At 52.8% G+C, this 13793-nt stretch overlaps 1 protein-coding gene across 1 annotated transcript; it reads right to left on the bottom strand.

The window, feature by feature from the left end:
- Window positions 1-4183: 4183 nt before the first annotated feature.
- LOC131492644 (liprin-alpha-1-like) lies at window positions 4184-12644 on the bottom strand. Its single transcript, XM_058696354.1, has 5 exons — window positions 11838-12644; window positions 10164-10310; window positions 8440-8574; window positions 6800-6883; window positions 4184-4408 (listed from the first exon to the last, which is right to left on the bottom strand). The coding sequence occupies exons 1-5, from the start codon at window positions 11961-11963 to the stop codon at window positions 4214-4216; spliced, it is 687 nt and encodes a 228-aa protein (XP_058552337.1). The 5' UTR covers window positions 11964-12644; the 3' UTR covers window positions 4184-4213.
- Window positions 12645-13793: the final 1149 nt, after the last annotated feature.

Raw genomic sequence — 13793 nt, 5'->3', positions numbered from 1 at the left:
CTAGCCGGGTCCTGTGGAGACAGGGTCTCCCGGGCCCAGCAGGTGCAACGCATCCCCGCGGCCCAGACGTCCCCGAGGTGGAGCAGCGCCTGCCCCCAGTCAAGCTGTCATCCAGCGTGTCTACACCACCTCCTGCCCAACTGACCGGGAAGCACTCCTATACGTCCCTCTGGCCTTCACCTGCCATCGGACCACGTGTGCCAAGGCCCTCGCTGTGATGCCAGGTGACCCCAGGTTTTCCTCCACCAGCCACTTTCGGGCGCCCCAGGGGCATCCGCGGCAGGATCATTGGGAACCACAGCTCGCAGCTCCCGTACACAGGAGGCAAAAGCGTCTCTGGCCTCTGTGCAGTTAGACTAACAGACAAATGTCCCCCTTGGCCACAGAAGTCTCCAGAAAAGTTCCATGGAGCCCCGAGCCCCTAGGGTGGAGTCACTTAATTGGGCTGTCAGCTGCTCCCCTCAGCAAAGGCTCTGGGCACGAAGCGGTCAGCAACTGTGAAGGAGCACCCGCCAGCCCACGTGCCCGGCCTCAGCCACGGGCTCACCCTCCACACTTTAACCCTGCACGGGAGTCCAGTGGCTCCTTGCTCTCTGGAAAAGAAGAGAAGCTGACTTCCGTTGCACAAATCCCAGTGCGGCCTGAGTGGGCCTGCTTTTGGAGCAGGAGCCTGCACCTAAGGGGGCCCAGTCAGCTACTCGAGGCACTGTCACACCAGAATGACTCTCACCTGGTACCTATTTCTTACAAAGAAGCAAGCAAACCTTTTAATACCTGCTGACAATTACTGTCTGCAGGACGCAGCTCACAAGCCGGCTGACCCGCTCCCTCACAGGCGACTCACCAATGTCCCAACAGACTTAAAGCGATTACATGTCATTCTCCACTCTTTTCAAAAAGCTAAGAAACTGGGAGCACTGCGCTAACCCCACCAATGTGAAGGTGACCTTCACAACCATGGCCACGTGTCCACTCCCATGGTGACCCCACTGGTGTTACCGAAGGGACCACAGCTTCCGGGGACGCTGGGTCCGAATCTGGCACGCTGGACCCCTCCTAGCCCCACCCCATCACTGCCACACTCGGTGGAGGGAGGCCGCAAATAAACCCACCCAAACACGAACAGAACTTTCCCTAACTTCCACGCCTCCTCCCATGGCTGTGAGCTCTGTCATGCCTCCCGGTCTCCTGAGATTCCAAACCTAACCTCTGCAATGAGGTTGTACTTCTCCCTCTTGCCAACTACGAAGCTACCGGCTCCCTGAGCTACATCCAGTCACTCTGCCCATTCGGCCAAAGGATTCCTCTGGAAGATACACAGCAGGTGCTAACATATGTGTTTGTGAGGTGGTTCATGTTAGGCACGGTGAAGGGCAGTGTCCCCCCCCAGCCCCGCCCCATCATCAGTTAGGTGGTACCTGGAAAATGGATCGCATCAGACTACAACACGCTCAGGGTTATTGTGTGTAACTCTGATCCGGTTCGGGTCATACCATAGCACACCCACGGTTCTACATTGGAACCATGAGCTGGTTCAGGTCATACTGGTGACAGAGGGAAGCCGCCCCCAGCCGCATCTCAAACACATCTGTGACCCGGGAAATGTCATACCCGTGGTGAAGCGAAGAGCCTCTCAGTCTTGCCCGCTTTAATTCAGCCCTCAGTGCTTCCATGCTCTGTAGAAGCCGATCCTGCAAAGCAGCAAATGACAACGACACTCACTGCAAGCAAGGTTAACGATTCTTTGCCTCAAGAGTCCGTTCAACACGGAGCACAAACTGGTAGTGGCCAGAGGAGAGGAGAGTAGGGGCGGTGGGCAAAAGAGGTGATGCTGATTAGGAGGCATAAGCATCCAGATATCAAATAAGGCCGTCTCGGGGATGAAAAGCACCGTACAGGGAATACGGTCCATGATACCCTAAGGACTCTGTATGGTGACACACGGTGACCACAGTGATGGTGGTGAGCACAGAGTTACGCGTGCAATTGGTGAAACGGTATGCTGTCTACTTGAAACTGATACAACACTGTAGGTTCATTACACGATGGGGAAATTCAGCAGTTACAAACCCCAAGACCATTGTCTCCAAGAGTCCTCCAGTAAACACCCGGATCACCAAGTGAACGTCCTAAACCCTACTGAACAGTTAGGTCACAGGCCTAGCAAGGTTACAGAGGAGAAACACCGAGCCACTAACACTTGTTCCTAATTATGTAGAGAGGAGCAGGACTTTCTGGGCGGTGGGGGAATAGCCCTTCTGTGCAATAGGCACGTGCTCCTTCGTGGACCCTCCCCAGCCCAGCCTCACGTCTGCACACGCAGCACCAGGGAGCAAAACCGAAGAGGACCTTCGGTCACACAACAACGCCCTAGGCAGTGCCGTCCCAGGCAGCAGACACCGCCGCACGTGGCTAACTGAGTGCCCAAAGTGGGGCTGGTCCCGACCACAGGGGATGGAACTGTGAGACGGCCCGTGGGTTGCAAGGACTGAATGTGGAAAAACATTGTAGAGTAGCTCCTTCATGTCTATACTATTTACATGATACAGTAACACGTTGCCTGCATCGGGCTACATGAAAACTAACATCACCCGTCTGTTTGACCATTTCGAATGCAGCCGCGAGAATCCTTGGGATGACACCCGTGTCACCTGTTACCTTCCTGCTGGGCAACGCTGCACTCAACGAAAGGTTTGCGTGAACATTTTAGCTTTCGAGCGGACCCCCGAAGGGACTCAGAAATCTGAACCCCATAGGCTGCACAGCTCCAACTCCGCCACATGCGTGCCATTCAGACTTGCCAGCGTGGGGCCCCTCGAAAGCACAGTGGTGGCTCGCCTTGGAGGAAGTGTCAGCCCCAGAGGTCACCTGCTCCTTTCCAGTCTCAAGGGATCACTGAATGATTGAGAGATGGAAATACCTTCTCACGTTGCGTTTCTTGTAACTGTTTTTTCAGATTGCCCACTTCTCCTAACGGAGACTTCTGAGAAAGGTACAGTCCTTTAGTGTTGATTCTTTCAAACGTTCCACATGCTAGAGCACGCCTACGTTTCTCTTTACAATAACGCAGCACCACAGAAAAGTCATGGAGTGGATGGCCATACCAACGAACAGGGTCACATGACCACAGAGTGAAATGCTGTCTGTGAAACTGCAGTAACAGCCTTTCCTCATGCTTTGTCCATGTACAATTTCTTCACGGATCACTGTCTGACTGTAAGTATGACAAGTTCCTAAGTTTACTTGCAGCAGGTACACTGGTTCGTACTAGCTTTTAGGGTCTGTGATGCCTCAGTCACTTGGGAAACCTGACCTAAGTTTCGTACATAGAATTCCAATCTCACATACAACTATTCTACCTAAAGGCTGGCCCCAGTGATCAAGGTAGAACCTCACGTGGGGTATAATAACGCACCTCATAATGGGTTTTACCCAAAACAAGTGTGTCGTGTAATTAGCATTGCTCACTGGTGTCTCCAAGTGCCCATCTTAGGGAAGATTCTGGGCTCATCTACAGGGACACAGGTGTCACCAGAACCGGTAGTATCAGGTCCGCACCCAACTGTCACCACCAGAGCTTCTCTCACAGAGATCCTATGATACTGCTTCCCTCCCGTTACACCTCAAGTGTATCCGTTATGATGGTGTAAGAGTCCAGGCTTAGACTCTTTCCAACCCAGATGAAAAGAGGGAAGGCAGGAGATGGAACAGGAGAAACTCTGTTTTCAGCTGCTTAAATGCTTGACAGAACTGCGCACTCCTACCGGTCCGTCTGGACAAAAGAGGTACAAATTAGCTCCCCAGACAAGAACCAGGCTGAAGGTTCCAGCACAGGGGTGGCCAACGAGGGCCTGCTGACCACATCCAGCCACTGCCGGGTCCTATCAACAAAGGGTTATCGACACACGGCCCCTCCCCTTAGTTATATACTGCCTATGGCTGTTTCTGGGCCCATCTTTGATTAGCATGAAGCTAGCTTACTCCTTACCTCTCAGTTAGTAAAAGCCTAACATACTTACTCTCGGGCCCTCCCCAGACCATACTCCTCTTCTAGACAGTAAGACGCACCTTCCCGCACACATACGTCGGGCAGGGACAGGACACTGGGAACTTAACACAGACAGTGGGTAACAGCCTGCAGTTTTCCGCGTGAAAGAATCATTTCTACTTTCTACAGTGGCTGTTAGCCTCTGCTCCACGCTGCTCCTCAGGATCACAACGTGAGCGTCTCCTCTGTGAGGACGGGGGCACTCAGCCGCTGTCTCTCATGTCCTACCTTATCTTCCACAGCAGCCATTCTCTCCTTAAGATGACGCTGAAGACGCTCGTCAGATTCGGAAAGGAGCTGGTCAATAGTGCCCGACAGACATTTATTAGTCTCTTCATTCATTTTTTCTCTCTGCCTTACCTGAAAGAGAAGACGCAGGCTTGAAGCAAAAGTGCGAACATCGGCTCAGACGTGCGAATGACCAGCGGTGCGACCCACACGCACGCCATCCTCGGCTGCCCCTTCCCACGGCACTCTTGGGCGTGCTTGTGCCTCACTGCCAGCACCGACCTCCCGGGACACAGAAACGCAGGAACCTGCTTCCCAGGGGTCATCACTTAGCAGGTGCCTTTGTTTCTGGGAAACAAAACACACATGGGCCCTCACGAATGTCCTCATTATTAGCTCTCAGATGGGCTCAGGAGGCAGATGTACATGCAGGAAAGAGCATATTCTTTTTTTAATTTTTTTTAACGTTTTTAATTTATTTTTGGGACAGAGAGAGACAGAGCATGAACGGGGGAGGGGCAGAGAGAGAGGGAGACACAGAATCGGAAACAGGCTCCAGGCTCCGAGCCATCAGCCCAGAGCCTGACGCGGGGCTCGAACTCACGGACCGCGAGATCGTGACCTGGCTGAAGTCGGACGCTTAACCGACTGCGCCACCCAGGCGCCCCTAAAGAGCATATTCTTAAGGGGATCAGCTTATCTACACACAGGAGGAGGAATATTCCGGGGCGGAAACAGAAGCTCGGATCTGGCCTCAGGGGGAAAGAAATGAATCCATTGACAAAACCGAAAGATAAAAAAAATCCACTTTGGGAAAGATTCAGTGGTGAGAAAGACTTTCACCTGTTTTTCGTGAAATTCCCACATCTCCTGAACGTTTTGTAATGGAACTTGTATTAGAAATTCATAACAAATTACCTCAAGTAATTTCCGAACGTAACCGCAAAGTTCACGGGTCTGTGTTATATACAACTCTCATCAATCGTCTGGTTTAAAAACTTGTTTCTGCCGCATCTCCTGAATTAACCCAAAACAGAAGCGCCGAGGACAGGCCGGCAGGATTCAGGGGCTCCTGCCGGGCGGAGGGCCGTGGGGTACGGACTACACATGTGCCCTGCAGTCGGGGGGCCCAGGGAGGAGGAAGAGCCCACAGGACACACCCGCAGGCTAGGCAATGGACAGTCCCTCCATGCTCGGGCTTCCTCATCTCTAAGCCACACCTGCTGGCACCTCTTTCCTTGGGAGCAGGCAACAGAAAGCACGACCACCTCACCTAACACGCAGCAACGGCCATCACTTGGAAAAGACCCTGGTCACCCCACAAGAAGGGATCAGCACCCAAGTATTTTTCAAGCAAAACAGCTTAAAAGTGTCCTTGGAATTGTCTCAGTTATAATAGAATCCTTATCTCAACACCTGTCCCTCCAAACTACCATACAGTCCTAAAGGCAATGAAGTGCTTCTCTAAGTAGGTGAGGTCGAATTCTCGGCCCAAGAGGCTAGCGTCTGGTTGTGCTCGCTTGTGTGCATGTGGCATGGCAGGCTGGGGTCGGATTGTCTCAGTTATAATAGAATCCTTATCTCAACACCTGTCCCTCCAAACTACCATACAGTCCTAAAGGCAATGAAGTGCTTCTCTAAGTAGGTGAGGTCGAATTCTCGGCCCAAGAGGCTAGCGTCTGGTTGTGCTCGCTTGTGTGCATGTGGCATGGCAGGCTGGGGTCGGCCAACACGAGCCCTCACGCTGGCATCAGAAGCTTCACTCCGCGAGAACTCATGTTTTATTCTCTGACCCTGAGGGCCAAGCACACGAGTTTCTGGTGTAAGTTAAGGGTGAGTGTTTCGAGTTTTCTGGTGAAAACAAAACCTGATGGCCTTGGATGGACGTCCCAAGATGGGGAGGCCGCTGCCTGCTCTGTCTCCTGGGTGTTTCACGTTGACGTCTGACCAGCTACCGCAGGGAAAAATCTCAGGGGATTCAAGGGACACGGGCCTCCCTTTCGTCAAGGCTCGATTACGCTATTCTTCTTCTTAGGAACATCTACCCTGACCTGTGCCTTTCATCTCAAGTAGAAATTCAGGATGTGGGGACCAAGGTCAGGCCCGTGACCTGATTTCAGGACCTCAGTGTCATGTCCTAAGGAAGGAGACCCCTCCTCTAGGCTGCCCTACCCCAGGCCAGTACCTCCGCTTTGGCCAAGGGACACCCACGAGGTCCCGCGTCAACCGTGAGTAGCTGCTAATGAGCTGGTGGGCACAGTGGGCTGTGCGGGTGCCTCCACCCCTAGGCAGCACTGCCTCCGGGGCCCCAACGTCCAGAGAACATTGTCCACATGCTAGGAGTGTTCAGTAGCATCCAACTCGCACAAGAGTCCACTGTACCCCTGATGGGACCGAGAAGGGGCCTGGCGTCCACATGGGGAGAAGTGGGAAACAAGGGACCACTCCCTACCCCCAGACCCCTAGCCTGTGCCTCATCCTCAACCACTTCCAGGTGCATGGCTGCTCTGCTCACACACGTACCCGCTGCAGTTCTTGGTTCTTTTCCTCCAGCTGGGCCTCCATCTGGCGCAGCCTTTCCTCGATGTTGCCACGCCTCTGCTCGGCCTGTGGGCGACAGCGGGGTCAGAAGAGCTGGCGGCCCCACACCACACGCTGTGCCTACGCACGACATGCTGTGAGCGGCCTTCCGCCTGCTCACAGTCCCTACAGGCCTCATGCGTGCCAGTGGGAAGCAGTGGGCTGCCATGCTGGTGACCGGGGGTAGGCAACGGTCTCGTCCCCACCCCGGGTCCCGGATCCTTGGACAGTGCCTCGTCCCCCGGGAGACACCCCTGGCCACTCAGCACGGACAGGAGGAAGCAGCAAGCAGAAAGAGCAAACAGGCGTGCTAGCTTCCTAAGCTGGGAAGTCACTTCCAACAATTTAGCTTCCTCAGCAGCAGAGTGTCCAAAGACAAACAGTCGGGCTACACGGCTGACCAGGGACAGGAGAGAGGACAGGCGAGAAAACAAACGGAGACTTGACATGCAGATCACAAAGGAGGAGAGGCTCTGTTGGAGCCTGGGCTTATGGGTGCCCAATGCCGCCTGCCCGACTTGATGGCAGCCTTGAGGGTCAGCATCCCGTGATGACACCACCCCCTTCCCACTGGGACCCTCACTGCACTGGAACCGGTGACACAGAAGCACCGACAGGCTCCCTGCTACAGGTTCCCTCAGCCCAGGTTCCGGAAGGACGGACTGGCTGCCCAGTCATGTGCTCCCTCGTCCTGTGTGCATCACTCGATCCCAGCACCGACCACATCATGTCTGGAAACTACCTCTTCAACTGCTGCCTTCCTCTGTGGGTGGTGAGGGCTATGAGAGCTGGGAGGGCAGGGACTGTGTCTGGCACGTTCCTCGACTCTATTTGTTGAACCTCCGAGTGAATTCCTTAAAGATTTATTTCTTACAGGGGTGTCTGGGTGGCTCAGTCAGTCGGGTTCTGACTCTTGGCTTCAGCTCAGGTCATGAACTCAAGGTTTGGGCGTTCGAGCCCTGTGTCACGCTCTGTGCTGATAGCATGGAGACTACTTGGCATTCTATCTCCTTCTTTCTGCCCCTCCCCTGCTCATGTATGTGCCCATGCTCGCTCTCTCTGTCTGTCTCAAAATAAATGAACATTTAAGAATTTTTTAAATAAAAACGATTGTGTTGAAAAGAGGATAGGATTTTCTCATTTCTCGGAAAAATTCTATGCTTTTTTGGTTTCTTTTTTTCCTTCAGTAAGCTCTACACCAAACGGGGTCTCAGACTCATGACCCTGAGATCAAGAGTCCCAAGCTCCACTGACTCAGCCAGCCAGGCACCCCTGTCCTTCTCTTACCCAAGGCTACTACCTTGAGCTTTGAGTCGCTGACTTAACTCTGAAAAGCAGTGAGTCTTAGATGCAGCCAACGGCACACAGCACACATCGGACAAAACCGGAGGGAACAAAACTGAGGATGATGCCTGCCATTTGAAAAGCATTCCGATCTCAGACAAAGTAGCACCGAAAACAGATCTCAGCTGGGTCGCGGAATTTGGCACGCCGACGTTACCGGTGAGAAATGAGATACAAGAACGGACCGCCATGAAAATGACATTCCCACCATGGGACCCAGAAGGAAAGGCAGGCCCCACCTTGCAGAGGGTGGCCACCCTCTGGGCCGGCTCGGCTTCCACCTCGGGCAGCGACTTGGCCTTCCTCGGGGTCTGCTGCAGCTTCCGCTCCGCCACCTCCAGGCGCTCTTGCAACTGGCGGTTTTGATCCGCAGTCTAGGAAATGAAGGCAAAGCATCAAAGTGTAGCAAGTCTTCTCTCCGTTTCCATTTTTAATAAAGTGAAACAAAAGCTAAATGCAGAGATCTACTGTTCGTTCTGACTGAAGCCAACAGTTTGGGAGGTGCTTCAGAGTAAACCTTTCCTGTCTGCAAGGAGTCACCCACTGCCTTGGTCCTCGTTTCACTACGCAAAACATGTCTTGCCAAACTCTTTGCTCTTCTTCAGTATCTTCAAAGAAGTCTTTCAAAAGACAAAGTTCCCACACATTAAAGAAAACCCATCTTCTGGAGGAGCTTGCTCGTTCTTCCTGACAAGTTAAGGAGGGAAGGGTTCGGTCCTAACCCTTCGTGAACATATTTATACTGTGGTCCGAGGGCTCGCTCCATAGGACATTCTGAGGTGGGCACATCAGCCAGCACAGAGCTTCTGAGAGCATGCCTGATGCCAGTTGAGTTCTTTTTGGAAGTGTACCATTATTCAACAAAAGCACTCTCCCTCTTGACCAAAAACGTGGAAAACTTCAACGTGGAAAACTTAGACACGAGATTTTTTGTTAAAGGACTTTTAGGGAAGCCGAGGTGGCTCAGTCGGTTAAGCGGCCAATTCGGCTCAGGTCATGATCTCATAGCTCATGGGGTCAACCCCGCCTCGTGCTCTGTGCTGACAGCTCAGAGCCTGGAGCCTGCTTGGGATTCTGTGTCTCCCTGTCTCCCTCTCTGGCCCTCCACTGCTCATGCTCACTCTCTCTCTCTCTCTCTCTCTCTCTCTCTCTCTCTCACTCTGGCTCCCTTTCTCAAAAATAAATAAGCATTAAAAACATATAAAGTCATTTTAAAAATCATGTATAAGGTGAGGTTTTTGCCAGGTTAACGTTTGTTCCCACAGACTCCTTCCATCTTCTGAGTGCATATAGCTCTGTGTGTATATACAGACTGCGTCTCATGCTTTAAAACCCTCAGAATATAAATCACATGCTGTACACAAAGTATTTCACGATCTGCCTTTTACACTCATGATTTGGAACATCTTACGTGCCATCAAACAGCATTCCTCAATGTCATTTTCATGGCTTCCTAGTCTTTCACTTTGATTATCATTTTGGGTCGACTGACACATTTGACAAACACACCAGGCAAACTCACTCTGTTTCCAAGAAGCTGGATGCGGTGTTCCTGTTCAATGCCGGATGACCTGAGACAACCAAGGAAGAGCCGTGCGGCTTCCCAAAACACAGGGTCTCACATCCTCACACCAGACTGTGCTTCTGCACCTGCCATCCCCCCGATCTCAAGTACTACCAAAATGGCCAGTGCCTACACATTCCCGGCTACTCCCTGCTCAGTTGGAAACAGTGCTAACGGGCAACAGAATAACGTGCATTTAAGACAAGACAAGGAAGGAACCAAGGAGGGTAGCCCCATAACATGCTTCCATAAAATTCGAAAGAATTAAACCCTGGACGTTGAAGTAACCCCGCTGGTCAACACAAGATTCTAAGATCCTAAAACCTTGACATTGACACTTGGTCCTTAACCTGACTTGTAATTAATAAAAGTGGAATGAAGTTCAACGAAACCAACGACCTGTCGATGCAGAGAGTCCTTCTTTGCGATCTCGTTTTCAAGTTTATCCTTGAGGTCCTGCAGAGAGGTGGCTTCCTGCTGTGCCCTGAGGCAGCGCTTCTCAAGGGTAGTGATCCTCTCTTGCATGTCTTCCTTCTGGGCCATGGCCTACAGCAGGTATTTCAGAGGGAAAACAGGGAAAGAATCAGCGTACGACACATTAACACACTCCAGACACAAAAACTGGGCGAAATTCTCATTTCCCAAACAAACAGAAAAGTAGCATCCTGGGGGCACCTGGGTGGCTCAGCCGGTGACGCTTTGTGAGTTGGCGCCCCGCGTCAGGCTCTGTGCCGACAGTGCGGAGGCTGCTCGGGATTCTGGCCAGGTACCCAGGCTTATTCTTTCCCATGTGTTCAAAGACAAATGGATAATAAAATCTCCCGGAAGTCACAACCTCGGTTGCCTCCGGACACCGTTGAGCTTTCCACAGAACAGCGACTTGCCTCTGGAGGCACGCACCATGAGACACCATCCCCTCTCCGGGGAAACGGTGGGGGAAATCTCATCCAATTCCCACAAAGTTGAAGCAGCAGTGTTAACAAAAGGAAGCCAAACTCCACCTTGCATATAACTGGAAGTCATCTTCTATAGCCTAACCCTGTAACAACATTGTATCCCATGGTATCTGACACTGCAAATGAAACCAGACCGTCCTGCCCTGCCTTTCTTGTCCACCACCCGAGAGATTCCTCTTCCAGCCCTCTGTGTTTACTAAGCAATTTATGTCAGCAGTCTCAAGAGTGAAAGTGATGAGTCCTAAGAAATGATTTTCTAAACTCTCTGCATATTGAACTCTGCTGCGGGGTCTCCCCCCACCTTTGCCAAACAACAACTTCACTGAATGGGTTATATAATTTCTGCAAATACTTTTGTTTTAAATTCGGACACGGCCTCACCCACACTAAGGTACTAAACAGACTGCTCGTGCACGTACACGTGGGTCTGACAGGGTCTGACAGGGTCTTCCCGAGGTGGCATTGACGGGCTGGGGTGGGGTGTGCGGGGACTGTCCACAAAGGGCAGCTCACAGGGACAGGAGGAGGCACAGAGCAACCATCCCACCCTTACTAGTTTCTGTGACAAGGATCAGATTCCCATCCACGACGACCACACGTGCAGAAGCGGCCGCACTCCTCCATGACCTTACACCGGGAGCAGCGGGCTGCCCCTCGCTCACTCTGACCGCCACGACCAGGAGCACGGAACCCCTGGGAGGAGGGCAGGGCGGCAGAGGCGGCCGTGACGGCCCCTCGGGAGAGCCGCCCTCGCACGGTCGTGCCCCCGGCAGCGACCTGGCAGCACCACGCTGGTTCCCACGTGCCGAGTGTGTTCCCAAAACGGACCGAGAGCATGGCATGGGCCAAGCTCAGGTGGCCCACACTCCACACCCGAGGGCACTCCGCCACCTGCCCGCCAGGCCTCGGCTGGGGAGAGCCCAGGGAGGACAGATTCCACCGCGCAGACGGGGAGGCAGCCCGCCCAGGCCCCGGAGTCACGTCCCGTTCTGCTGCTACTTCTACCCAACTCCAAACGTTCAAAACCCGTGGGAGACGAAGGACACACTGGGCAAGGCCGAACCAAACACCCCACGTTTGGCTAGACGACGGCGTGGCCATTTCAACCGACACTCACTTCACGGACATCTCTTTGTAATATGCTGTTCATTGCTTCAGAACGGATGAGGTCTTTCCTTGATATGGCTAGGTCCTCTTCCAGCTTGGCCATGAGAGTGCACAGGGTAGCCAGGAGCTCTTTCATCTGGCTCTGCACCTTGGAAACTCAGAAAGGGAAGCAACATGTGAGGGCCCCCACTGCTAGTCTTCATATGTTGTTTTAAAAACAATGCATAAAAAGGAAACCCCCTCCAATCAAATCCTGTGATGATGTCTGGAGCTGAACTCTGCGTGTGGCCCCTAATTCTTCTTCTACGAAACTACACCCCTCCAGTGCCACACGTAACTGCTCTCTCACCTGGAAACAAAGGGATTGAGTTTGTACACAGAGGTGTTTCATTAGTCCTTACTATACAGTTACCCTAACATCCCCTTCGCCTCAAATAACATGACAGAATGCTGGTAAGGTTTTTCACGGATGCTCCTGTTCACAAACTTGCTTGTTAACAGCTTTCCATTTTACATTGGAGACAAATCTTCCCCGAAATAAATCACATTATGCAATTTGTACTAGCCAATCGATACACACAACATTTCCACCAACTACTGCTTTTTAACCATACAGACCTGTCTTCTCACAAGAATTCAAGAAGATGAAAAGGAAACTCCAGTCACACAAACACACAAAGCGTGCGTATAACACACAGCATGTGCACAAATTGAGAACCACCGTGGCTAGGCACACCGTTTCATCCTCCGTTTGGTCGTTGTCCAATATGGACTTGAGGACCTTGAGCACCTCCACCTCACTGGACACACCGGCCTGAGTCTTTGCCTGTCGCCTCACCAATGTTCTCCTGAGAGATCTCTCGTGTCTGCAGATTAGGAACTCCAAGTGTTCCAGGAGCACCTAGCGGGAGAGGCAAAAGGAAAAGCGTGTTTCAAGAACAACTTCAATTCCGGGCCTCAAGTTCACCAAATGCAAAACCAAGTCTGAATCCCTTCAATTCAGTGCCCAGGTAGGGAGCCATCCCCTCGAATGTGTTAAAATAGCCTCACTCCTCCTCACGGATCAAACAAGGTTTGAGAACAATAGGTCCCAGCCAACTCCATGGGGACATGTGGACAAGGGGACTGAATGGTGTCCTGTGTTGAAAGACCCTGGCAGTGCGCCTACTGACCCTGGTGTTGTTTCTCTCTGCCTTCAGGTTGGCGATCTCCTCCTCTCTCTGCACGAGCTGCTCCCTGCAGGTGTGGAGCTCTGCAGCGAGAGCTGCACACTCCTGGGGTCGGAGAGGGGACAAAAGTGGAGAGACACAGGGGGTCTTTACCAGAGCACACCAGGCCTCCGTGGCCCTCCAGAGTCCCAGCACCCACCACCCTCAAGTAGCATCACACACACCAGTCCCCTCCTCACCACCCACAGGAGTCCCGGGGATTTTCGGAGGGACCGACACTCAAGGGGACAGACGTTTGCAGGTGCCTGGCAGGTCTAGGACTCAGGAGCTCTGCTGACTCGGGAGCAACAGGCCGAGAAGCCTGCTGCCCATCCCCAGCCTCTGGCCTCGTCTGGCAAGCAGGCTTGTGGAGCGGCAGCGGGGAAAGGCTGACGGTAGTCAAAAGCTGCTGTCTTAGCCTGAACACCTGGCTCAATCAGACTCAACCATACCCAATGGACTTTTCAAAAATGATGGTAGGACTCTTGACGAAAGGGCGAGTTTACGACTTATTTCCTTAGTCGAGCAGGAAATATTATGGATGAAGGGTCTCTGAGGAGAGTGATGCCAGGGCCCACCACCCCGCGTGGGGCTTCTCTCCCGCCAATACTGAGCGCCCGCCCAGGACATGGGGTACAGGTGGGCTCCAAGGAGGTGGACGCACACTCTCCAGTCAGTCGAGCGCAGAGCCCGGTGCAGGGCTCAGTCCCTGAACCATGACATCATGACCTGAGCTGAAACCAAGAGTCAGACGCTTA

This window comes from Neofelis nebulosa, chromosome 13, assembly GCF_028018385.1.
Source record: "Neofelis nebulosa isolate mNeoNeb1 chromosome 13, mNeoNeb1.pri, whole genome shotgun sequence".
Classification (NCBI taxonomy): Eukaryota; Metazoa; Chordata; class Mammalia; order Carnivora; family Felidae; genus Neofelis; species Neofelis nebulosa.
The sequence above is the reverse complement of the archived record's forward strand: the minus strand, read 5'-3'. Positions and strand labels throughout refer to the sequence as shown.